At 41.3% G+C, this 26,736-nt stretch overlaps 2 protein-coding genes across 3 annotated transcripts; both read right to left on the reverse strand.

The window, feature by feature from the left end:
• Positions 1-1,828: 1,828 nt before the first annotated feature.
• On the reverse strand, positions 1,829-4,423 carry LOC117446996 (nuclear factor 7, brain-like). The gene is made up of 2 exons (XM_034083555.2): positions 4,287-4,423; positions 1,829-3,719 (listed from the first exon to the last, which is right to left on the reverse strand). Exon 2 carries the CDS (start codon positions 3,630-3,632, stop codon positions 2,244-2,246), a length of 1,389 nt encoding a protein of 462 aa, XP_033939446.1. The 5' UTR covers positions 3,633-3,719; positions 4,287-4,423; the 3' UTR covers positions 1,829-2,243.
• A 13,995-nt stretch (positions 4,424-18,418) lies between these two features.
• LOC117447128 (uncharacterized) lies at positions 18,419-25,860 on the reverse strand. Of its 2 annotated transcripts, none has more exons than XM_034083757.1 (5): positions 25,700-25,860; positions 25,393-25,474; positions 24,941-25,008; positions 22,606-22,771; positions 18,419-20,418 (listed from the first exon to the last, which is right to left on the reverse strand). In XM_034083757.1, the coding sequence occupies exons 1-5, from the start codon at positions 25,795-25,797 to the stop codon at positions 18,727-18,729; spliced, it is 2,106 nt and encodes a 701-aa protein (XP_033939648.1). In that variant the 5' UTR covers positions 25,798-25,860; the 3' UTR covers positions 18,419-18,726. The 2 variants fall into 2 exon arrangements, with proteins under 2 accessions (XP_033939648.1, XP_033939647.1); XM_034083756.1 differs by having other exon boundaries at positions 25,393-25,477.
• Between the last annotated feature and the right edge of the window lie 876 nt (positions 25,861-26,736).

The raw sequence follows: 26,736 nt of genomic DNA on the forward strand, positions 1-26,736 counted from the left end.
GTCGAACCTCAGATTGAGGAGGAACAATGCGGATTCCGTCCTGGTCGTGGAACGACGGATCAGCTTTTTACTCTCGCAAGGATCCTGGAGGGGGCCTGGGAGTACGCTTATCCGGTCTACATGTGTTTTGTAGACTTGGAGAAGGCGTATGACCGGGTTCCCAGGGAGTTACTGTGGGAGGTGCTGCGGGAGTATGGGGTGAGGGGGTCTCTACTCAGGGCCATCCAATCTCTGTACTCCCAAAGCGAGAGCTGTGTCCGGGTCCTCGGCAGTAAGTCGGACCCATTTCCGGTGAGGGTTGGCCTCCGCCAGGGCTGCGCTTTGTCACCAATCCTGTTTGTAATATACATGGATCGGATTTCGAGGCGTAGTCGTGGGGGGGGGGGTCTGCAGTTCGGTGGAGTAAGGATTGCACCACTGCTTTTTGCAGATGATGTGGTTCTGATGGCTTCATCGGTCTGCGACCTTCAGCACTCACTGGATCGGTTCGCAACCGAGTGTGAAGCGGCTGGGATGAGGATCAGCACCTCCAAATCTGAGGCCATGGTTCTCAGCAGGAAACCGATGGACTGTCCACTCCAAGTAGGGAATGAGTCCTTACCCCAAGTGAAGGAGTTCAAGTATCTCGGGGTCTTGTTCTCGAGTGAGGGAACAATGGAGCGTGAGATGGGCCGGAGAATCGGAGCAGCGGGAGCGGTATTGCAGTCGCTTTACCGCACCGTTGTGACGAAAAGGGAGCTGAGTCAGAAGGCAAAGCTCTCTGTCTACCGGGCCATTTTCGTTCCTACCCTCACCTATGGTCATGAAGGATGGGTCATGACCGAAAGAACGAGATCGCGGATACAAGCGGCCGAGATGGGTTTCCTCCGCCGGGTGGCTGGTGTCTCCCTTAGAGATAAGGTGAGAAGTTCGGTCATCAGGGAGGGACTCGGAGTTGAGCCGCTCCTCCTTCGCGTCGAAAGAAGCCAGTTGAGGTGGTTCGGGCACCTAGTTAGGATGCCACCTGGGCGCCTCCCTAGGGAGGTGTTCCAGGCACGTCCAGCTGGGAAGAGACCAAGGGGTAGACCTAGGACCAGGTGGAGGGATTATATCTCTTCGCTGGCCTGGGAGCGCCTTGGGATCCCCCAGTCAGAGCTGGTTGATGTCGCCAGGGAAAAGAAAGTTTGGGGCTCTCTGCTGGAACTGCTACCCCCGCGACCCGACCACGGATAAGCGGGAGAAGATGGATGGATGGATGGATGGATATCATTAGTCATATTAATGCACAGCTCTATTGTGACATACATGTTTTTATATATTCATAGTGCACACATTACTTTATCTTCTCCAATATATATTATTTCACTTTACTATATATTATTATATTGTATTAAACGTCTTAGCTGAATACTCAACTCTGATTGGTCAAATTGGAAGTTTAAGAGGTTGTTAAAACTCGACAACACACCGCTGCCAAGAAATCAGTATTTGAGATTGAGATGAAATCCTTTAGAGTTAATAAACGTGTGCATTTGATAATCCACGCTGAACAGCAATGGGTCGTCCTCTCTGTTTAGGCTTCTCCTGGGGAAACTGTGTTTAACATTTACTCTGTATTTAAATACTTAGAAATCTCTTTAAAACATTTATTTTATTCCCTGACGAAGAGGTCTGTCAGGGAGTTACCCAGTAGCTCTGTATGTTTTATAGCATTATACAAGTTTAAAATATACAACTGGACTGTAATAAAACCTTGATTTAAACTATTTAAAATCAATATTGTCTGGACTGGAAATTAAAATGCATTTCATTTTGGATCTGATAAATGATTCGCTGCTCAAACTTGCAGTTGGATTAAACATATTTTGTATTTATTTTGCCATCATGCACAAATCACAAATGAACAATTTATAACGACATAGTTTCAATAAAACAGAGAAGGTTGAACTCTAACCTGACATAAAGATCTGAATCTGGGTGAGATCATTTAAAATGTGAAGAATATATATCTCTTATTTCCTCTAAAGGAAGCAGTTCAGCATATTTGATGAACATGATGTTACTTGGATACAAGTGTCAAATAAATGCACGTGTTTCAATTTAGTAAAGGTTGACAGTATGATCAACAAGCAGATTATCAAACTCAATAACAACAAGAATAAAAACATGTTTAGAATAAAGAGACAGCAGGAGGACAGGTTCAGAGGTCAGTGAACGATCCCTTTCAGAGACGAACATCACAGATATAATGATCCTGTTTATCTCTACCTGCTCTGATCCACTGTCACACACACCTTCAGCGGTAATATCTGCACTTCCTCCCGACTGAGAATGTATGGAAACATCTTCTCAGTGAAAGTGTGTGTGAAGGTGTGTATGTCTGTGTTGGTGTCAGGATCAGAGAACGACAACTTTTCTCCGTTCCAGTCCAGATCCACTTTGACCCTCTGGAGCTCCTTCTTCAGGCTGAGAGGAGTGGGTGGATCTGGTGGTGACCCTGCTAAGTATTCACCTTTAGAGAAACATATTCCCCATAATCCAGACTCCATGAGTCCCTTCCTCGGGACAGACTCTGCTAACACACCCAGTGACCAAAATGTACTGTCTGTAACCTGGACATCCCAGCTGTGAGTCCCTGAGTTAAAGCCCTCAGAGCCCAGGACAAAGAGGTGTTTATCAAACCTCTCTGGATTATCAGGAAGTTCGTGTTTGTGTCCTCCTGCTCTCACTCTGGTCAGATCTTTAGACAGGATGCGTCTTGGATGAGCAGTGTTTGGGTCCAGGATGAGAGGAGAGTAGGACACCATGTCCTTCATCTTGCTCCAGATGTTGAAGCTGAGGTTGCCCAGGTGTTTGGCCTGGTCTATCAGAGCTCCTGAGGGCAGCTGTGGATCCTCCAGCAGGGGGCGCTTCAGCCTCTCCACTGCAGCCATGTAGTTGTGCAGGAAGGAGACGTCTTCAGCTCTCAGCTCCTCCTCTGTGGCTCTGACTGTGTGTGAAAGAGCTGCTATCTCTCTGCTCACAGCCTCCATCTTCTCCTCCACCCTCCTCCTCTTATGCTCCTCTTCCTCCCTCAGTGCAGCGATCCTGGCCTTCTCTTCCTCTTCTAGAAACTGGTGAAGCTTCTTGAACTGCTCCTTAATCTGCGTCTCTGTGTGTAGAGCCTGGACCTTCATGTGTCCTGCTGTTAGATTAAACTCCACTTTAACTTCTTCAAAGATCTTCAGTTTCTCCTGAAAGGGCTGCAGAGCTTCCTGGAGCTCCTCTCTGAGATCCTGAGCAGCTTCATCGATGGGTCTGAATCTGTGGTTGGTGTGTGCTTTTGAATCTCTGCAGACGAGACACACTGGCTGCTGATGGTCCAGACAGAAGAGTCTGAGTTTCTCAGAGTGCAGACTGCAGAGAGCCTCTGAAGATCTCTGACCTCTCTCCTGTAAGAAGGTCTCACTCAGGTTCTTCAACACCAGGTTACAGGGAGGTTCATCTTTGGAGGATTTTCTCCGACAAACTGGACACTCCTTTTCTTCTTTCCCATCCCACCAGGTCTGCAGACAGGCTTTACAGAAGCTGTGGCTACAGGACAGAAGAACAGGATCTCTAAAGACGTCCTTACAGACCGGACAGCAGAGATCTTCCTCTAACTTGGAAGCCATGTTGTCTCTGAGTGAAGCTGAAACACAGCAGACAGGAAGTACAGTCAGTCACCGTCTGATCGTCTGATTGTCAGTCCGTCTGTCTCTCTGCAGTGAGGGAGAATAACAAAGTGTTTCCTGGTTAGTCTCTCTGTTCACCTGCAACACACAGGTGAGTCTCATTCCACAAACACCAGCCATTCCTCAGCAACTCACCATAAACTGGTTTAACCTCATTTTAGCTCTGCAGTACAGAACATTGTAACCGTCAAGTAGCTCATAGAGTATCATTCAGCTGTACAGTCTTAATGAAGCTTCTAAAGTGTAGCAGGACTTTCAGCTCCACAGAGGAATTACCTTTGTTTTGGTGACATGGCCCATTTGCCTAATATTTAAAAGCATTGTCGCTTTTAAGTCAGTTTGTTGTCTGCAGTAGTCATAATACTTATCAAAGGCCTCGAAGCCCATCTTTTCAATAGAGCCTTTTCCTAGACCTTTTTACTATTCATTCTACCGTGTTCTGTGCTGTTTGATATTGTTCTATACTTACTGCTTGTAGCACTGCAGGATTTGTCTTCAACTATGAAGTTACAAAATAAAAGTCATGGCTCCCCTCCCCCTCCTCTACTGACTTCACTGAAATTAACTTTGAGTGATGTTTGGAGTCAGACTCACCTTCAGGGGGTGGAGGGTCTGCAGGTTGAAGCAGCAGTGTTGTAGTTTCCACTTGTCTCTCCTGTTGCTGAACTCAGAGGAAGTTGTTAGTTTGGTCTGAAGGCGAATGTGATCGTCTGTTTTTCAGTCCGTCTGTCTCTCTGCAGTGAGGGAGAATAACAAAGTGTTTCCTGGTTTATCTCAGGTGAGTCAGGTGAGGGAGGAGCTCTGTCACGCCTCCTCTGCTGAACTCTGTCTCCTCTCGTGTAACTCAGGGAGTGTCTGTCTCTACGTTAAAGAGTCCTCTCCTGCTGATGTTCAGGTGTATATCAGTATGTAGTGTCTCTACTTTAAAGAGTCCTCTCCTGCTGATGTTCAGGTGTATATCAGTATGTAGTGTCTCTACTTTAAAGAGTCCTCTCCTTCTGATGTGCAGGTGTATATCAGTATGTAGTGTCTCTACTTTAAAGAGTCCTCTCCTGCTGATGTTCAGGTGTATATCAGTATGTAGTGTCTCTACTTTAAAGAGTCCTCTCCTGCAAATGTTCAGGTGTATATCAGTATGTAGTGTCTCTACTTTAAAGAGTCCTCTCCTGCTGATGTTCAGGTGTATATCAGTATTTAGTGTCTCTACTTTAAAGAGTGCTCTCCTGCTGATGTTCAGGTGTATATCAGTATGTAGTGTCTCTACTTTAAAGAGTCCTCTCCTGCTGATGTTCAGGTGTATATCAGTATGTAGTGTCTCTACTTTAAAGAGTCCTCTCCTGCTGATGTTCAGGTGTATATCAGTATGTAGTGTCTCTACTTTAAAGAGTCCTCTCCTGCTGATGTTCAGGTGTATGAGCATTTGTACTGAGGAACAAGTATCACATCACCGACGGGTGAAAAATAGTGTTTTGGTAACACTTAAAGACTTTGTTATGGAACGCAAAGCAGAGTAGGGGGCTAGTACACCCTCCTGAGGGTCCGATTGTGGATGTCATGCGAGCATAACATGGTGAAAACAATCAGTCTAAATGAACAATCGGGACGGAAATGTTCGGATTTCCAAAGGGAGGTTCTGTGAATAAATAAAAAATCAAGAACCGAAATAATTGAACTATTCATATCTTAGACTGCACTGTAACTTTTATCTTTTCATGTTTATTTTATTAGCTTTTCTTTTTAATGACTGATTTTAAATGCCATTTTCTTAATGTCTTTCATTTTTTGTTTTTCTTTTAATGTTTCTTTTATTATCTTTTACTGTTTTTAAATGCCTTTGTCTGAATGTCTTTCATTTTTGTAAAGCACCTTGAATTGCCTGGTGCTGAAAGGTGCTATATAAATAAACTTGCCTTGCCTTCTATACCAGTATGTAGTGTCTCTACTTTAAAGAGTCCTCTCCTGCTGATGTTCAGGTGTATATCAGTATGTAGTGTCTCTACTTTAAAGAGTCCTCTCCTGCTGATGTTCAGGTGTATATCAGTATGTAGTGTATGTGCACGAGTTCTGATTGCTCAGTGATGATCCTTATATTTCTATAATCTGTGGACTCTCAGGATGTTATCTAAGCTTGTTTGTGCAGATCCAATACTGTAAGTATATCGATTGGTATAGCTAGAGTTTCTGTGCTAACGTCGTTAAGATTTTTTTCGCTCAGGGCTAATTCAGAGGCTCAGCGTTAGCCTTGAACAGAAATAATATCGATAGCAGCGTCCCTAGCAACCACCTTGGTAACAATGAAAACGTTGTATAGACACAATTTCTTGAAGTAATCTTCATAATAACTGGCAAACTAAAGATCATGTACATCCACTGCACACATAATCTGAAATAACAACTCATATTTCTCGCATCAATGACATCAAAAGGCATTTTAATCACCAAACTAACCTTAAAATAGGCATTTTCCACCGAGAATAAAATGAATGTCGGCCATGTTTTTTTTTCTGCAGGGATAAATGTGAAGATCACGTGACATAGACGCCAGCCATTGGAATGAATGGTGAACAAAACGTAGGCATCTTACAATTTCAGAGGCGTTTTTGTAGAAATACTACGTCCTACGTTGTGGACCAACGTAGTTATTACACGTTTTTTTATGAGACTGGGTTGAAATAACTGCATCTCCATTAGCCTATATCAGGGATGGGCAAATGGCGGCCCGCGGGCCGCATGCGGCCCCCACCTCCTCTTTTTGCGGCCCTCAGATTAATTTATAAACAACGTAATTAATAAAAAATAAATAAAAAATGTTTAATTTGTTTTACTTGTAGTACTGATACCGTCCACTAGACTCCTAGTTACGTCGCGAGCTGCGTACATGATTTCAAATACTGCAAAATAATCTGTGACGCATTTGTGTGTATTTTGTTTGTTTCCCGGGGAAACCCTCACAAGAAACACCGGCTGTTGTTATGCCTGCTGTGACGTTAACTTGCCTCTTGTAATTATGCCTTTACAAGCTTAAATGTTGTATTTATCATCTGAATTTGGCGAAACAAGTTTAATATTCTTAAAACCAAGACTTTGTTTATTTGAGATCAGATGAAAACAAACTGTCACGGACCCTGCCGTGTTATCTATGATTACTACGCTTTTCATTCATAATTTCAGCGGGAGGGAGGGAGGGGGAGTGGCGCTGAGGAACAGCAGAGTGCGGGCGTGTTGACATTCCCCTTATTGTGGAATAAGGGGAATGCAGAGACTGGCTACAAGTGTTTTAGGTTCAAGTTAGACAACTAATGTCTGGGTTAGTGTTCATGACTTCATGACATGTTTATGTCATCTTTGGTTAATCTCAATACACACACAATAATTACATACAACACATGGAATTTGTGTGTGTGTGTGTGTGTTCCAAGTGAATCTGCGGCCCCCTGGTGGCCAGTACATCAATGATGTGGCCCCCACCACCATCAAAGTTGCCCATCCCGGGCCTATATGCTATGCAGAGACTGCCTTCTTCATGTCGTGAATTGCAGCTGATGTTTTAATATGGCAATTGGCAATTTGACTTATACAACATTCGCAAGTTGTACATGTTTGACTCATACAATAACCCACCTTCGAGTGATGCTCTAGTTTCATAGTAGTTATACAAATGCCACTTTCATCACATTAGTATGCATGGAATGTGACAGGTCGCCCCGCCCCTTTTGACAGGATGTCCCGCCCCCACTTCCGGCGGATGTCCCGCCCCCACTTCCGGTTTACAAAATTAAATTAAATTAAAAAAATTAGAAAAATAAAATGCCGTTGTTTTCATCAATAGTATGCAGAGGATATATGTCCCACCTCCTAACCACTTCCTGTGCCCCTAATCCTGTATACAATATTGAATGTAACTTACAAATACTTGCAAATAACATGACATTTATCAAAGTAAAGCATCTAAAAAACCATATATTTAAAAAAGTCAGCCTCTCTGTTTTTGCGAACAGTCTGAGACAAGTCAGGACATGAGGGGAGAGACCATATGGTGGCCGAGGGGAGGGGGGGAACACACACACACACACACTCACTTTCCCCGCCCCTCACCCCTCTCCCGTTAGAGGTTGGCTAAATAAAAGCCAGAAGATCCGAACCATCTATACAGCCTCTCTTTGCTTTTCCCCCATCAGGCACAGATATCTGGTAAGTACTTTTATTTTTTTACATTATAATATCATGTAGTTAGTTAATGCTGCTTGATGTGTGTTAAAGAACCTCTATGCATCTGTTGTTTTTTCTATTATATAACAGCCCTAGATTGTAATTATTTAGAAGCTTTTAATGAAGTATCCTTCTAAGTACAAAATACATGTTGAAGCCCTCAAGTAAAATGAAGGAGTTTTCTGTATTATGCATCACTGAGTTTTAAAAGCTACATAGTTTGACTGCAAAAGACTCTGACTTTTCTCCAATGGGCTCCGCCTACCACTCAACATAACAAGCCCCACCTTTCCTCACCAGATCATTTTAAAAATGAGAACCCTTCAAGGACATTTTAGAGAGCAGCAACCATGGATCTAAGAAAAACCAAGTCTCTCCCCACGATCTGCAGCCTGGAGCAAACGTCTGGAGGACCTCCATCCTCACCTACAATTTGGACACCAGATCTGGACAGCGCTATGGCTGGTATTGATATCACGGGGTGGCTGGATATGCCTCAACCTCCATATACTCACGACTCTCCAGAGGAATCAACAGCTGTAGTCATTGATTCACCATGCTTTCCTTGTGCTCCCGAGGGTGATGCTACAGAACGTGCTAGGACATCGGCATTCCTGAATACGGTAAAAGCAGTTGTAGTTCATCTGTTGGATAGAGTCGTATACCTTTACAGAAAGGAAACATGTAACGGGTGTCAAGTCGATCACCCCAGTCAGATGCAGCACGAGTGTTTATTCCCTACCGGTGAATACTATCTGGATCAAAACTATGATGAAGTGGTAAAGAGACTATGGACCGTTCGTTTCATTCCAGCCATTCGGGACGCTCTGCACCAGAACCACCATCATGTGTCGGAGAGGAGAGTCTTTGGAGCTACCGAGGCGATTCTGCACAACCTCAGAAACACCAGACTCTTTGAGGCTAAAATCGAGAAGCTATACGAACAGCTTGTAGAGAACGACGAGACCCAACTGAAGATTACAAGAGCAGCTAGGGCCTTCTGGCAGCATTAGGAAGAGTTTTTATTTATTTTTGATACTTTTTCGTTAAAGTATGTTTTATTTTAATTTTACTTGATATAGTGTGTCCTTCCTTTTATTATTTTCTGCTTGGAGAAATGTTGTATATACATATCAGTAAAATGCATTGTAAGAAAAACTGTTGTACTCATTACCTCATCGGGCTGTAACAGGAAACATGTCTGAGAAACGTGTTATGCATAGGGTGTATTACACTCCATCTAATCCAGGGAGTTTAGGAGGTGTGGATAAACTCCATAGAGCTGTACAGAATGAAATGGGTAAACAAGTAAATGTAGAGAAAGTCAGAGAATATTTATCGGAGCAGGATGCATATACTTTGCATAAGCCGGCACGGGTGCATTTTGTAAGAAACAGAGTTTTTGTACTCAGACCGCTACAACAATTTCAAGCAGATCTCTGCGATATGCAGTCGCTGTCGGAATATAATGATGGTTTTAATTATTTGTTAACAGTCGTAGACGTATTTTCGAAAAAAGCTTATGCTCAAGCATTAAAAAAGAAGTCGGGTATTGAGGTTACCAAAGCCTTTGATACAATTTTAACACACAGCGAGATCCCTAAAAAGTTACAAACAGATGCGGGGAAAGAATTCTTTAATAAAGTTTTTCAAAACGTATTGAAGAAAAGAGGTATACAACATTATGCAACAGCCAGTGACATGAAGGCATGTGTGGTAGAGAGATTTAACCGTACACTGAAAACTAAAATGTGGAGGTATTTTACAGCTAAAAACACTCATAGATATATAGACGTCTTACCCGAACTACTTGAAAGTTACAATAATAGTTATCACCGAAGTATTAAAATGAACCCACTGCAGGTAACCAAGGAAAATGAGGCTCAAGTGTTTCGGAATCTATATAACCCCTCCAGCCTTCGTAAAAAAGCTGCTGTCAAAATGAACTTTAAGGAGTACTGTAAGGATATCCAAATTGAGAGGAGTATTCTAAAAAAAATATGAGCAGAGTTATACGGACGAATTATTTACGGTGTCTGAAGGCTTACCTCGGCAGCCACCTGTTTACAAGCTCAAAAATTATGATGGAGAAGAGATCAAGGGGACTTTTTATGAGAAAGAGTTACAAAAAGTGAAGATAGCCAATGACAAGGCTTTTCAAGACGAGAAAATTCTAAAAAGGCGTGTGGTGAGAGGGAAAAAACAAATGTTTGTATCTTGGCATAATTGGCCCGAAAAATTCAACAGCTGGGTTGATGCAGACGAAATCTGCAAAGATGTATAAAAGCAAACGGAATCAACGCTCAGTCTTTCATTACAGCCATGGCAAAATTATTTCAGGTTACTCTGGCTTTATTAGGAAAACAAACATATAATACAAATGGGTTAGGGGTTAAATGTAATCATCGTGGACTTAATAGTCTAACAAAATACTTTTATCTGAATACATTTGTTCTTTTTAAGAGCACTTTTTCAAATTATTTATTAATTATTTCAGTGGAACAATCCAGTTTTTGTTAACATCAACGCTTTCTTCTCTTTTTCTTGTGTTACTAAGATACTTTTAGACACACTTAGGTTTTTTATTTTCTGATAAACTTACATATTTTAGTTATTTTATGTTACCAAGATACTTTGAGATACACCCTGATGTACGCAACACTTAACAAAGGGTATAATATGAAGTACTTGGTAAGGAAGGGGTTTTTCTTTAAGGGTGCAAAACTTTAGAACAGGGTAAAATATTCATTAAATTGTATTGAATTGAGTTTTCTTTTTTGATTTTCAACATACTATTTGTACACAATGACTTTTCCATATTTCTGACATTCTATACTTTTCTGACTTTTTTCTGTAGAATCTTGACAAAACTATTACTTGTTCTTAAATTATGACCTATTGCTCGAGATGAGATGAAAAAGCTACAACGCTTAAAGAACTTTTTTTCTAAAAACTCTCAATTTTATAATTGACTCCCCCATTCAACGCAATGAGCCCCACCCTCCACTCAGCAAATCATCTAAAACGAAGGACCTCACTAAAACGACCGTTGTAAACGAGCCATGGAGCAGAGAAAAGCCAAGACTCCTCCCGCGAGTTGCAGTCAGGAACAGAGTCCACCAGCAACACCACCATGTGGGAAACCCGAATCTTGCAGTACTCCTGCTGCTGATGCTACTCCTCGGGTCAAGAAGTCTCAGTTTAGGGACACAGTGAAAGCGGAGTTGTTTTATATTCTGGAGATGGTGATGTATCGGTAGAGAAAATAAATCTGCAAAGAATGCCGATGCAGTAACCCCGACCAGAGGCAACACGATTGTCGGAATGACATGCCCGATTTCTTCTTCAGAAACAATTACAAAGCGTTAATGAAAAGACTTTGGCTCGCCGACTTCGTTGCAGTGATTGACCAGAGTCTTATTGAAAAAGGCATTTGCGAGGATAAACTGAGGATAGGACGCGCTTCGGAAGCTTTTCTGCACAAGCTTGTAAAATGCAGATGCCTCAAGGAGAGACTTGAAATATCCATACAGAGTTGGATGGAGAAGAAGAAGACTAACAAACAGCAGTCGGATGGAGAAGAAGCCAGGGACTTGTTCAATGCAGTGACTTTTTTCTTTAAGTAAAATAAAAATGGGAAACTACTATGCAAAACGCTCTGTATATATTGATCAGAATGTAGTCATTACCCTTTTAATAAGTGTGGTGATGGGGACGATTGAAAACAGAACGAGTAGTGACCCCTGTGTAAAAAGAATGGCCGAAGTTTGTAAACTGGAAGACATTTTGGATATCGTTCGTTCTGGCAGTACTATTCCGGGTCATTGGGAAACGATTGTAAACGAAACATTTAAAGAGGTCCTGGAATCTTCATTTTCCGAAACATTCTGTAACATTATCTCAGAAATGAAACAAACATCAAAAGTGTATCATGTGCTCTCATTGTATGCTCTGTTTGTAGATGTAATGCACCTGTGTGTTGAAAACAGCATACATGTGAATATTTTGACTGAAGTGAAAAAACTCCATCACGATATCTCCAGTAATATGGGGAATTCTAAGCTGGAGACTGTCCTGGGGATGCTACAATCAGTATAACTATTGATTTTGTGTGTGAAAAAAAAAGAAGTGTTTTTTACATCTAAAAACTGTTGTCATCATTATAGGAAAGGGAGCGTGTCTGATACATGTGTATTACAGTCCTTCTTCTTGTGTTTTTCAGTGTTTTCTGTGTGTCTGTACACACAAAGCACACTTCATTATCTACTTTTCAGCTTTTTTAAAAAGAAAAGTGTATCTTTCGGTAACTTTCTCAGAGAATTTGTCAAATGTTCAAAACAGCCTTGTTTCACTGAAATACCCTCAAAATGACAAACTGCCATTAAGAGTCAGATTCTTAACCAAATCTACTGACACAAAGTACTTCATTATCTACTTTTCAGCTTTTAATACAAAAGTGTATCTTTCGGTAACCTTCTTGAGAGAATTAAGCATACATCTGTCAAAGATTCTTAACCAAATCTACTGACACAAAGTACTTCATTATCTACTTTTCAGCTTTTAATACAAAAGTGTATCTTTCGGTAACCTTCTTGAGAGAATTAAGCATAACTCTGTCAAAGATTCTTAACGAAATCTACTGACACAAAGTACTTCATTATCTACTTTTCAGCTTTTTATACACAAAGTGTATCTTTCAGTAACTTTACCAGAGAATTTAAGCATACATCTGTCAAATGTTCAAAACAGCCTTGTTTCACTGAAATACCCTCAAAATGACAAACTGCCATTAAGAGTCAGAATCCTAACGAAATCTCCTCAAACAGAGTACTTTCTACAGATGAAGCCTCCCACTCAACGCAATATGTCCCACCCACTCAGCAAATCATATAAAACTAAGGACGACCGTTAAAAACTAGCCATGGATCTGAGAAAAACCAAGTCTGATGTAGCCTGCCCTTATTATCACCAGGAAAATGGATATGGGCTTAATGACTGGATGCTACAAAGTAGGGGAGAGGATGTCCCCGAAGAAGGGCTCTCCTCTATATCATATCCATGTAAGGTCTTTAGGACAAAAGAGGACCATGATAACATGACATATGAAGAATATCTTTCTTTAAAAGATGGTATTATAGATAACCTTTATAGAAACAGTATATCTCATACCACTAGCCAAGATCGCAAACGACAATTAGCAGAAAAGAATAGAAAAAGTAAAGAAAAACGAAGAAAAAGAAAAAGCAACATGAAAAGGAGAAGAAAAATTAAAAGCAAACGCAGAATGCGAATGAAAAGAAAAGGGACCATAGGACGGAAAACTAAAAAGACAAAAAGAAGGAAGGTGAAAAGAAAAAGAAACAAAGTGAAGACATTTAAACTAGAGGATGGTGTTGTAGAGCCATTACCGGATCATAATAATCTTATAGATCATCTCCCGCTAACCGACTGCTGCGAATGTGTTGAACAAATACCAAAAGCAATGGCATAGCTTTGCTTCAGTATAATGAGAGAAAAAGCGCGATACTGTGGAATTGCCCAAATTGGCGACAGTGCCAGAATATGTATTAAAAGACTGTTGGAGGATCTCTATTCTAGTGTCGGTTGTCATTACAGCGAAGGATACACCAAAACGTGTGACGACATAGACAAAGCTTTTGAAGACAATTATATGGTACCTGTCCTTACAGCTAAACAAATCCTACGCCAGGTATTCAACAGACCACAAGAAGCACAAGAAGTCCCAGAAAGGATTACATTCAGAGCTAATAATGGAGAAACCGAAGAAGAAGCAAAGCAGATTATAATCGTTGCGGGTGAAAGGATAGAGAATTTGCATGTGATGTTAATGCATTTATCTGATATAAAAAATGCATTCGTATACTTCCAAGAGACCCCTAAACATCTACTTGGGCTGTGTGAATTGAACGACAAACCGATCACCGTCAATGAAACGCGGAGAGAAGCAGCAGTGCAAATTGTTAAGTCTATTCCCTTGTATGCACTACGACATTAACTTGGTAAAATGTAATATGTTTTCTATGAAAATGTGTTGAATGTTGTGTTTTTTCAATTAAACAACCATTACAAAATGAAAATGTGTTTTATTTTTTTGGTTTCATATATAGTATTGTAAACAAAACATTTATAGTGTATCATGTGCTTTCATTGTATGCTCAACCGACACTAGAATAGAGATCCTCCAACAGTCTTTTAATACATATTCTGGCACTGTCGCCAATTTGGGCAATTCCACAGTATCGCGCTTTTTCTCTCATTATACTGAAGCAAAGTTCTGCCATTGCTTTTGGTATTTGTTCAACACATTCGCAGCAGTCCGTTAGCGGGAGATGATCTATAAGATTATTATGATCCGGTAATGGCTCTACAACACCATCCTCTAGTTTAAATTTCTTCACTTTGTTTCTTTTTCTTTTCACCTTCCTTCTTTTTGTCTTTTTAGTTTTCCGTCCTATGGTCCCTTTTCTTTTCATTCGCATTCTGCGTTTGCTTTTAATTTTTCTTCTCCTTTTCATGTTGCTTTTTCTTCGTTTTTCTTTACTTTTTCTATTCTTTTCTGCTAATTGTCATTTGCGATCTTGGCGAGTGGTATGAGATATACTGTTTCTATAAAGGTTATCTATAATACCATCTTTTAAAGAAAGATATTCTTCATATGTCATGTTATCATGGTCCTCTTTTGTCCTAAAGACCTTACATGGATATGATATAGAGGAGAGCTCTTCTTTGGAGACATCCTCTCCCCTACTTTGTAGCATCCAGTCATTAAGCCCATATCCATTTTCCTGGTGATAATAAGGGCAGGCTACATCAGACTTGGTTTTTCTCAGATCCATGGCTAGTTTTTAACGGTCATCCTTAGTTTTATATGATTTGCTGAGTGGGTGGGACATATTGCGTTGAGTGGGAGGCTTCATCTGTAGAAAGTACTCTGAGGAGATTTCGTTAGGATTCTGACGCTTAATGGCAGTTTGTCATTTTGAGGGTATTTCAGTGAAACAAGGCTGTTTTGAACATTTGACAGATGTATGCTTAAATTCTCTGGTAAAGTTACTGAAAGATACACTTTGTGTATAAAAAGCTGAAAAGTAGATAATGAAGTACTTTGTGTCAGTAGATTTCGTTAAGAATCTTTGACAGATTTATGCTTAATTCTCTCAAGAAGGTTACCGAAAGATACACTTTTGTATTAAAAGCTGAAAAGTAGATAATGAAGTACTTTGTGTCAGTAGATTTGGTTAAGAATCTTTGACAGATGTATGCTTAATTCTCTCAAGAAGGTTACCGAAAGATACACTTTTGTATTAAAAGCTGAAAAGTAGATAATAAAGTACTTTGTGTCAGTAGATTTGGTTAAGAATCTGACTCTTAATGGCAGTTTGTCATTTTGAGGGTATTTCAGTGAAACAAGGCTGTTTTGAACATTTGACAGATTTATGCTTAAATTCTCTGAGAAAGTTACCGAAAGATACACTTTTCTTTTAAAAAAAAAAGCAATAGGTCATCATTTAAGAACAAGTAATAGTTTTGTCAAGATTCTACAGAAAAAAGTCAGAAAAGTATAGAATGTCAGAAATATGGAAAAGTCATTGTGTACAAATAGTATGTTGAAAATCAAAAAAGAAAACTCAATTCAATACAATTTAATGAATATTTTACCCTGTTCTAAAGTTTTGCACCCTTAAAGAAAAACCCCTTCCTTACCAAGTACTTCATATTATACCCTTTGTTAAGTGTTGCGTACATCAGGGTGTATCTCAAAGTATCTTGGTAACATAAAATAACTAAAATATGTAAGTTTATCAGAAAATAAAAAACCTTGTTTATCTGAACAAGTGTTGCATACACCAAAGTGTGTCTAAAAGTATCTTAGTACCACAAGAAAAAGAGAAGAAAGCGTTGATGTTAACAAAAACTGGATTGTTCCACTGAAATAATTAATAAATAATTTGAAAAAGTGCTCTTAAAAAGAACAAATGTATTCAGATAAAAGTATTTTGTTAGACTATTAAGTCCACGATGATTACATTTAACCCCTAACCCATTTGTATTATATGTTTGTTTTCCTAATAAAGCCAGAGTCACCTGAAATAATTTTGCCATGGCTGTAATGAAGGACTGAGCGTTGATTCTGTTTGTTTTTATACATCTTTGATTTCGTCTGCATCAACCCAGCTGTTGAATTTTTCGGGCCAATTATGCCAAGATACAAACATTTGTTTTTTCCCTCTCACCACACGCCTTTTTAGAATTTTTTCGACTTGAAAAGCCTTGTCATTGGCTATCTTCACGTTTTGTAACCCTTTCTCATAAAAAGTCCCCTTGATCTCTTCTCCATCATAATCTTTGAGCTTGTAAACAGGTGGCTGCTGAGGTAAGCCTTCAGACACCGTAAATAGTTCGTCAGTATAACTGCTCATATTTTTTATCAAATACCCCTCTCAATTTGGATATCCTTACAAGTTCGCCCTCCTTAAAGTTCATTTTGGCAGCAGCTTTTTTACGTTGGCTAGAGGGGGTATACAGGTTCCGAAACACTTGAGCCGCATTTTCCTTTGTCACCTGCATTGGCGTCATTTTAATACTTCGGTGATAACTATTATTGTAACTTTCAATTAGTTCAGGTAAGACGTCTATATATATATATGAGTGTTTTTAGCTGTAAAATACCTCCACATTTTAGTTTTCAGCGTACGGTTAAATCTCTCTACCACACATGCCTTCATGTCACTGGCTGTTGCATAATGTGCAATACCTCTTTTCTTCAACAAGTTTTGAAAAACTTTATTAAAGAACTCTTTCGCCGCGTCTGTTTGTATCTTTTTAGGGATCTCGCTGTGTGTTAAAATTGTATCAAAGGCTTTGGTAACCTCAATACCCGACTTATTTTTTTAAATGTCCTTGAAGGGTTCTCATTTTAAAAATGAGCTTTTAAAACTCAGTGATGCATAATACAGAAAACTCCTTCATTTTACTTGAGGGCTTCAACATGTATTTTGTACTTAGAAGGATACTTCATTAAAAGCTTCTAAATAATTACAATCTAGGGCTGTTATATAATAGAAAAAACAACAGATGCATAGAGGTTCTTTAACACACATCAAGCAGCATTAACTAACTACATGATATAACATAAAAAAATAAAAGTACTTACCAGATATCTGTGCCTGATGGGGGAAAAGCAAAGAGAGGCTGTCTAGATGGTTCGGATTTTCTGGCTTTTATTTAGCCAACCTCTAACGGGAGAGGGGTGAGGGGCGGGGAAAGTGTGTGTGTGTGTGTGTGTGTGTGTGTGTGTGTGTTCCCCCCCTCCCCTCGGCCGCCATATGGTTTCTCCCCTCATGTCCTGACTTGTCTCAGACTGTTCGCAAAAACAGAGAGGCTGACTTTTTTAAATATATGGTTTTTTAGATGCTTTACTTTGATAAATGTCATGTTATTTGCAAGTATTTGTAAGTTACATTCAATACTGTATACAGGATTAGGGGCACAGGAAGTGGTTAGGAGGCGGGACATATATCCTATGCATACTATTGATGAAAACAACGGCATTTTATTTTTCTCATTTTTTTTATTTTAATTTAATGTTGTAAACCGGAAGTGGGGGCGGGACATCCGCCGGAAGTGGGGGCGGGACATCCAGTCAAAAGGGGCGGGACTTTCGGTGAAATGGGCGGGACTTCCGGTCAAAAGGGGCGGGGCGACCTGTCACATTCCATGCATACTAATGTGATGAAAGTGGCATTTGTATAACTACTTTTCATGTTTGGTTTTTTTCCCCCTCTTGCTTGCGCCGGACTGAAACTATCTTTTGACAGACATCTCACTAGTGGCCGTATCAAAGCGGTGATTGGACAGATGTCGATTCATTGCAACGGTGTCGGATTACAGACGTGCACCCCTTGTCACCTCACTCTCGCGGGGGGTGCGCGGAGAACTGCACACAGCAGCTGAGGCCCTCTGGGTGGGGCCCCCTGCGCAAGGCAGGGCCCCATGCAGCCTGCGTGATTGGCCTGTAGGGAGGGGCGGCCCTGCGCGCTACCATGGAAACCAAACAATGGTGGCTGTATTAAAGTCTGAGTGGAAACAGTCGTGAGTAAATCTGATTTTGTCAGAAATCGGGAGAAATATGACCTCGGGAGGAAACCGGGAGGGCAATGAAATCGGGAGTCCCCCGCGAAAATCGGGAGGGTTGGCAAGTATGACACACACACAGACACACACACAATGTTCGTATTTAGTCTCCTGATTTTAAATGGGAATTAAATCATTTGAGTGTTCCCAAAGCACCAGTGTTCTGCAGTTTGTGTGGGCCTACTGTACTGTTGCACAGTTTTGGAAGATTCACAGCTAACCACACTGAAGATTATGGATTATCTCATATTTTGAAAATATGTGTTTTATTGAACTAAGCCTACTATTTTGACTTCTAAAAAATAACATCTGCCAGTTATAATAGTTTGGTAAAGCTTTATTTTTCAGCAGGTTGTTGACAAACCAAAACAGAATCAAAATTCCTGAACACAGATTCATATATAGTGTATTGTGCTTGATTCAAATATAAAAGTAAATGGATCTGTAGAGCATGTAAACACGTAAACTGTTGCATGACTTTATATACCTGCAATAACAGCATTGGATTAAACATAATATTCTAAGAGACTAATCTGGCAGAGGATGACATCCAGTAATGAAAAAACTACAATCTTGTAACACTTCCTGTCGTTGAAAACATAGATTCTTAATGAAATATTTGACGTGAAGTTTCCAAATATTGCATACGGATTACACTTACAACCTGCTGTCATATAACAAAGTCCACCTGCTTGTGTCTGCCTCCTGGAGACTTTTTAAAACCAGGTAAATTGTCCATTATTGCAGCGACAGCGTCTGGTTTTATTTCCCGATCCTTCAGCTCAGCTCCTACTCGTCTAACCTCAGAACCACTTCGTCTTTTCTCTAGTCTTTCTTCTAGTCTTTCTTCTAGTCTTTCTTCTCCTCCTCGTCTAACCTCAGAACCACTTCGTCTTTTCTCTAGTCTTTCTTCTAGTCTTTTCTCTAGTCTTTCTTCTAGTCTTTCTTCTAGTCTTTCTTCTCCTCCTCGTCTAACCTCAGAACCACTTCGTCTTTTCTCTAGTCTTTCTTCTAGTCTTTTCTCTAGTCTTTCTTCTAGTCTTTCTTCTCCTCCTCGTCTAACCTCAGAACCACTTCCTCTTTTCTCTAGTCTTTCTTCTAGTCTTTCTTCTCCTCCTCGTCTAACCTCAGAACCACTTCGTCTTTTCTCTAGTCTTTCTTCTCCTCCTCGTCTAACCTCAGAACCACTTCGTCTTTTCTCTAGTCTTTCTTCTAGTCTTTCTTCTCCTCCTCGTCTAACCTCAAAACCACTTCGTCTTTTCTCTAGTCTTTCTTCTCCTCCTCGTCTTTGCTCTGATCCACTCCAACCTTTCTCTAGTCTTTCTTCTGCTCCTAGTCTAACCTCAGAACCACTTTGTTTTTCTTCTAGTCTTTTCTCTAGTCTTTCTTTTCCTCCTAGTCTACACTCAGAACCACTTATGTCTCTCTCTAGTTGTTCTTCTCCTCCTCGTCTTTGCTCTAATCCACTTTCTCTTTTCTCTAGTCTTTCTTCTCCACTTTGTCTTTTCTCTAGTCTTTCTTCTCCTACTCCTCTTCTTTGCGCTGAACCACTCCTCCTCCTCCCAAGCCCTCCTCCTGTAGTCCTGTTGTCCAACACCTCTGTAACCCTGTTTTCTTCAGAAGTAGACGGACACTCATCAGCACCTTGCACCGGGTTACGTAGATTCCCTGAGGCTTGCATCCTCTTCATGTGGCTGTTCCTCAGAGGGCTGCTGAACCTCTGATTTCTGGAGGTCCTGTCCGAGGAAGGGATCCGACTCTCGCTGTAGCTCCTTCTGGGAATCCTGGACGTTGATCGACAGCAGGAAGTGCTACAAGCGGAGTATCGTATCCGGCAGATAGTGCAAGCGCATCCAGAAAGTAGTGCTGAGTGATTGGCCAAAGAGGAGAGGAAGGTGAGAGGGAAGGAGCGCTGACACTGAAGGATACACTTCGGAGAGCTGAGGCGAGAGGAGGAGGACGCAGCAGATTTATGGCAGCTGGAGGAAAAATCTCCCGAATTCCCACCGTCCTCCTCCACGGACTGGATTTGCCTCCACTCCAGTTGAAGAAGCCTCTCTAAGTATCTTTCCAAAGGGCCCACAGCTCTGGGTCTTGGAGCCCCCCGACCCTCCGTGTTGTAGAAAACCGCCAGATGACTCAGACTCCACGAGTTAAAAGGTGGAGGCAGGAAGTCCGGGAAGTCAAAAGCACCGAGTCCGTGTCCTCTGGGTCGTTGGCAGCGAGAAGAAAGGTCTTCAGCCTCGATGACTTCTGGTCTCAGATGGAGTTCAGGGGGAACACGGCTAAAAGAGCCCACAGGAAGTCTCTCTGATTCTGACAGGTCGCTGTCGCTGTCGCCATCGACGCTCAGAACTCCGACCTGTAGCGCACAAAATGATATAGAAGTAAAACAGATAATTAACTTAAATGTCCCCTATTATGCAAAATCCACTTCTTCATGTATCCTCTACATCAACATGTGTCCCCTATTCCTCATATCTCTTCTACATCAACATGTGTCCCCTCTTCTTCATGTCTCTCCTACATCAACACGTGTCCCCTCTTCTTCATGTCTCTTATACATCAACATGTGTCCCCTCTTCTTCATGTCTCCTCTACATCAACATGTGTCCCCTCTTCTTCATGTCTCTTCTACATCAACATGTGTCCCCTCTTCTTCATGTCTCTCCTACATCAACACGTGTCCCCTCTTCTTCATGTCTCTTATACATCAACATGTGTCCCCTCTTCTTCATGTCTCTTCTACATCAACATGTGTCCCCTCTTCTTCATGTCTCTTCTACATCAACATGTGTCCCCTCTTCTTCATGTCTCTTCTACATCAACATGTGTCCCCTCTTCTTCATGTCTCTTCTACATCAACATGTGTCCCCTCTTCTTCATGTCTCTTCTACATCAACATGTGTCCCCTCTGTGGAAAGAGACTCTGAAAGTTTCAGGAACAAAGATTCTCTCTCTTTTTGATCCATTTCTATAAAAACCTGTCTGAAAATGATCTGATCAGATTTTGGCCACTTGATGATGTCATAACGATGTTTTGTCTTGAGTAACCATTAGCCAATCAGCAACCAAGGTAACCCCCCCCCCCCTTATCACCTGAATCTCCTCCTGGAGCACCATTGAGTTCTTTGTAACCACATGTCTCATGCGGCTTTCACACCAGCGCTTTTCCCGTTCTAGCTCCGAGCGGGAGCTTTTCTGGTTCAGCTCCGATTTCCCTTTTCGGCTCCCGCTCTGTTCACACCGCCCAGAGCCCGACTGGTGCTGCCGCTGCTGCGTCATGGCGTCAACGGCGTTACGGCGCTCACAACAACAACGGGGAACTGCGTCGGGTCGATGATCGTGTTGCTTTTAATCACACGAAGCCAGATTAAATTGAATAACGACTTCTCCAACCTTATACTTTGCTCCAGAGTGCCGTGGTTCATTGTTTATTAATGTGTTTCTGCAGCATTTACCGACCGCTGCAGTGCTGGCTGCTCTTCCACAGGAGTGTATTCTCCCGTTAGCTCCCGTTAGCTCACACTGCAGCGGCCGCTCTAAAGTATTCCCTGTCCGACTCACACAAGCAGCTGATGCATATCCCCAGTTCCCCTTAGCCTAAGTGAATGCGTGTCAGTCTGAATTGACGCTGTTTGGCTTCACAACGCTGTTATGAAAGTGTCTCTGGTATAAAATGGGTGATGTTACCATAGCAACCGAAGCTAAACTGACTACTTGCTATTGCTATCCTATTGTGGCATAAACCGTTTTCTACAGGCACATTTTACCGGCGTATTTTTATTATGATTCTACTTGTGATAGTCGGACACGACAACCTGTGCAGCCCATGCATTGATTCCATCCGATAGCTGCTATAATACAAAACAACACGTCTGCCTCTCTCCACAATGATCGATAACAGTGAACGGATGGTCAAAGTAAGGCACAAATAAACAGAACCACACGAAGCCTGGTTAGTGTTGCCTGACTTTATAAAGTGTGTTTATAGGCACTACTGCTTGTAGGCAGGCATAACAGTCGACCCATGTTCAGGGGAGGTGGGTTTAGTTTCCTGCACGCCTCGACGTAAGAGAGGCGTAAGCGACGCCACCTCTTAGCTCCGAAGCTCTTGCCTCTGGACCAATTTTTTGGAGCTGGAAGTGAACCGGATTCCGGAGCTAAGAGGCGGCGCCGCTGCAGTGTGAACAGGAAAAACCGGCACTTTTCAGGCTCCAGCTCCGAGCCGGAGCTGAAAACGCGTTGGTGTGAAAGGGGCATCAGAGGGGCGTGGGGAGGGGCTCCTTATTTTCATCTAAAGTAACAGGCAGAGAATCAGCACTTTGGAAACAGGGCTGAAACAGAGGGGATTATGGGTAATGCTGCAATGACAGGTTCAGAGACAGGTTCTGGATATATCTGAGAGCTATAATATATTGATGAATCACAGTATACTAGGGGACCTTTAAAGAACTTCAATAACTAAGAATACATTTACTAGAAACAATAACAGCAAGAAATGTTTAACTATTAAATAATACAAGGCGATACAAAGCTCCAACAGTACCTCTGAAGGTGGTTCCAGGAGATCAGGGCTGGTCTTTGACAGATTGTGGCAGGGAAAAGCTGCTGAGTGTCGGCTGGTTCTTACACCGCTGTGTTCTTTATGCTGAGAAGATCTGTCCTCTGCAGGAGACGGAGGATTGCTCTTTGACTCCGAGGATCCCTGAGTTCTGGAGGGAGAAGTTAACATGATGTTAGCAAATATGTTCCGTTACAATAGTTAAGAAAATGTAATCAGTAACCTAATCTGAGTATCCTCTGGATTACCTCAATGTTAAATGCAATGCAAATCAAAACAGAGACAAGAAATATCAATAAGATGTTTTCACTTGAGTGCATTAGGTAAGACAACAGAACAATGTGACCTTAGAAAAGAAGATGCCAAGATATTTAGGATCAGAAATCCTTTCATCAAGCATGTAGTGAGAAAACCTCCAATAAAAGATGGGTACACTTGTTTCATCATTGTGACTCGTTCCCAATAAGCAGTCCGTACTGAGGCTACGTTTAATAAAGTTTAATAAAGTTGAATAAAGTTTAATAAATAAAAGAAAACAGACTAACCAAAGAACCATACAGTCAACAAACGGTATTGGAACCAAATCACCCTCCTTCTCTTTCCACACAAACCCAACAGGTAGACTAAATACCTTAAACCAGATCCACGTGACAATTGTGGTGTAAAACATGATGATAAAGCAATCAGCAATGGCCAAATGAGCGTTTTGCACCGACAAAGCACATCCAGGCTGCAGCCTACACACCAGCAGTGAACCTCATGAGCACATACTACAGGTTAAAGAAGCAGAATAGAATCTGAGCTGACAGAAAATGCTCCATTTCAGTTTAACACACACAGCTAAGCTCACACACACTATGTTATGAACATACAGGTTCACCTGCTGAATTAGAAACAGAACAAATGAAGCAAAGAAAGTGGAAACCATGAAGCAGATTCAGGCGGTAGAAGTTAGGGCTGTGCATCTTCACTGGTCTCACGATTCGATTACGATTATCCTGTCAACGATTCGATTCGGTTCGATATCCCGGTGCATCACGATTCATACCAATGCGTTGCATCCTCAATTTTCTATATTACTGCACATGGCTTATTTTCCATCAATGCATACATGCAGTAAATACATATGAACTCTCTTTTTATTATTTAGAAAGTGCTTCAGAAATCAATAACATAAATGTCTTGACATTAATTTATAAACCAAAATAAATGAATTGTATAGGTCTAGCCTCCGTGTGTGAAGTTGTTCCATTCTCAAAAACAAAAAGCTAATGCTTCTGCAGTCTAGCTGCAGCTTCTAGCAACAGTCTTCTGTTAAAGGACACTGAATGTCCTGAATGTGGCGTCACACACAGGACATGAGTCTGAACACAGCAGACAACAGGAGGATTTACAACAGCATATACAAACAAAAATACTGCATGTGGGTGCTCACTCACATTCTCTGTCTTACTGTTACATAAATCCCATGAATGTATGAGATTAAATTAGCTTCATTATATCTCAGTGATTAAGTGAATAACAACGTTTCTATCGGGTCACTATCAGCCTGTCACTCATTATTTTCAGGGAGGGGGCGGGGCTTGGAGTAACGGAGAGGAGACGGTGATCGCGGAAGCTTTTTTCCTCCTGCCTTCACAAACTTTACACACGTATATATCGTCTGCAAATTGCTAGAGGACATTCATACTTTGCAATCCAAGACTTAATTAAATCCACCAAAAACCTGACATGATTGTAACGCGATTATTTTTGAAAAACATAAATCCCTCCCTGTGTCTCTGAGCCGCAGCGACATGCACGGAGTGATTCAGAGCGGGTCCTGCTGTTGTCGGTTCTGGACTGGTGTTCTTGTGTTGCTGCATAAAGCAGACTGCTCCGTGTTGCTGTGCCGCTGTCACGTCTGTTCCCTGATCTCTGCGTCACCGACCGATTTGATATTAAAGTGACAGAAAAAACGTTATAGTAAAGCCGCGGCCGGAAAATCAGGAAGCAACGTTACTACTCTATAACCGATTATCTTCCGTCACTGCATCGAGACCGAATCGTCCACGTCCGCATCGCAATGCATCGTAGAAACGATTATTTTCAACACCCCTAGTAGAAGTACAGATTCACACTTAAAGTATTATCCTCCAGAACAGTACAGCTCACAGAGAAGAGAGAACAGCTTATCCTTTAGAACAAACACTAGATGATATGTTTAGGTTTTTACTAACACTGTAATCCTGCTCTCTGAACTTTTCACAAACATCTTTGAAAACGAGATGGGGCATCTCAAGGGGTTTATCCCAATGAATAACATTTATATATATCTCACCTGTGATGAGAGGTAGCTCGTTTGGTGGAGGGGGGGTTCGGCTTCTGCTTCCTTCTCGGCTGAAGCCTCTATGAACAGAGAGATGGTATTAATAATAATAATACATTTTATATAAGGCGCCTTTCATGCCTCACACACATCTACTAATACACCTTCATTCTTTAAACACATCCTCACTTCACAGTAATGGTGAAACTTTGTCACTGTTGCTTCCTCGGACAATCCAGAACATTTTGATTCCCATTGCAATTTCTAAGAGCTCTAGGTCTAGGAGATGTCTTCAAATGGCTTTTTTTCTGACAAAAAGATCAAAATTATATTAATTTAAAGCAAACAAATATGTCTAATCAGAACATATGTAACATTGCTGCTTAAAAAATGATATGTAGTCATCAAATGGTTTCCAAGCGGTTTACAGGATGGATTATTCCTCTCAGTTGTGCTTCTCTCACCTTCTCATTCATATTTTCTTGACTTGGTAGCATGTACTGCGGCTGCACCGGCTTCCTTTGTGCCTGCCGTCTGCCCATTCTGCTGCTTTGGAGGAAGAGAAACCGAGGACATTAACAAACACAGCCAATGCATAGAAAACGCACAATTCAAATCTAGCAACACCATATCCTGTCGTGTGCGTGTATTTCGTGTTATTAAGGGGGATACATGCATTTGCAGATCAAACCGCGGATACCCGGATCCATGGAGGAGTCACAGCATCTGTCTGAACATTTTAGTACATCATATTAATAATATGTGAGATACCTGGCCACATTAGGCGTGTTGTTGTTCTTTCTGTCTCTGATGATGGAAACCCTCTCCGCGTGTTGTTGTGGCGCGCGCTCCTGCAAAATGGTGCCCATCCCAGCTTTTAAAAGGCACCAATAAAAAGAGGCAGTGGGCTGAAACACGGCGGTGTGATAATATTGAGTGGGCTATTTAAAAAAAGCAAGCCCCCTTATTTTGTATAAAAGATGTCGACCTGAGGATGGATTCAGCTGCGGGTCCGTGCGTAAGATGCGCGAGCACCGTGACGCTTCTCTGTGTAGTAATAATTATTTAAATGTGTTTTCTACAACCCCAGAATGTCAAATAAAAACGCCACTTTTATTTTTTGTTTTTACATCCTTTATTAGATAGAAAGATGCCTAATTATATAAAAAATAAAAACGGTCTGCACATGTTCGTATAATTATGTCATTCAAAATAAATAAACGTACACCAAAAGATACAACATATTACTGTTGCTTCCAAATGCAATAAAACCAGCCTGCTATTTGGCAAACAGCCCCTTCGTTGTTTACAGTAATCCAATTTAGGCTCGTATAGCCTATGATTTCCGGTAGGAGCGTGCAGAAACAGATTTCTAAATAAAAGTAGGTTCCTGATGAACATAACCGGTAATTTATTCCGTGCACCTTAGTAACAATTGCTTTTGTTTCGTGAACCAGTTAACAGAACAGTGACTTGACTGCAATGCTTTTTTACGTGTGCTTTTCATCTTACTAAATGGTCAAATTATGAACATTGGAGCTGGGGGGCGGGGCAGAATACCCGGAAGTTATTTCAAAACAAAAGCCCTCGCACGCTCCATCTGAAAACTCCTGGGAATATCTTGGAAGATGATGTGTAGTAGGTTTTGGCAGCACTGGAGTCCAACTCTGGTCATTATATGTTGATAATGGGTTAACATATGAACATTAATAACTTTCACCACAGAGATGACACGCCCCGTTACAATAAGTACTCAATTACTTTAAGTACCCCTAAAAAGTAAAAGTCCTGAATTCAAAATGTTATTC

This window comes from Pseudochaenichthys georgianus, chromosome 5 (genome assembly GCF_902827115.2).
Source record: "Pseudochaenichthys georgianus chromosome 5, fPseGeo1.2, whole genome shotgun sequence".
Lineage (NCBI taxonomy): Eukaryota > Metazoa > Chordata > Actinopteri > Perciformes > Channichthyidae > Pseudochaenichthys > Pseudochaenichthys georgianus.

Coding starts and splice junctions, on each gene's coding strand:
- LOC117446996 (XM_034083555.2), bottom strand. CDS start 3,632: ATGGCTTCCAAGTTAGAGGAAGATCTCTGCTGTCCGGTCTGTAAGGAC.
- LOC117447128 (XM_034083756.1), bottom strand. CDS start 25,797: ATGGGCACCATTTTGCAGGAGCGCGCGCCACAACAACACGCGGAGAGG. Junction 22,772..24,940: donor CGAGCTACCTCTCATCACAG/GTGAGATATATA, acceptor TTCTCCCTCCAG/AACTCAGGGATCCTCGGAGT. Junction 20,419..22,605: donor TCCTGGAACCACCTTCAGAG/GTACTGTTGGAG, acceptor TGTGCGCTACAG/GTCGGAGTTCTGAGCGTCGA.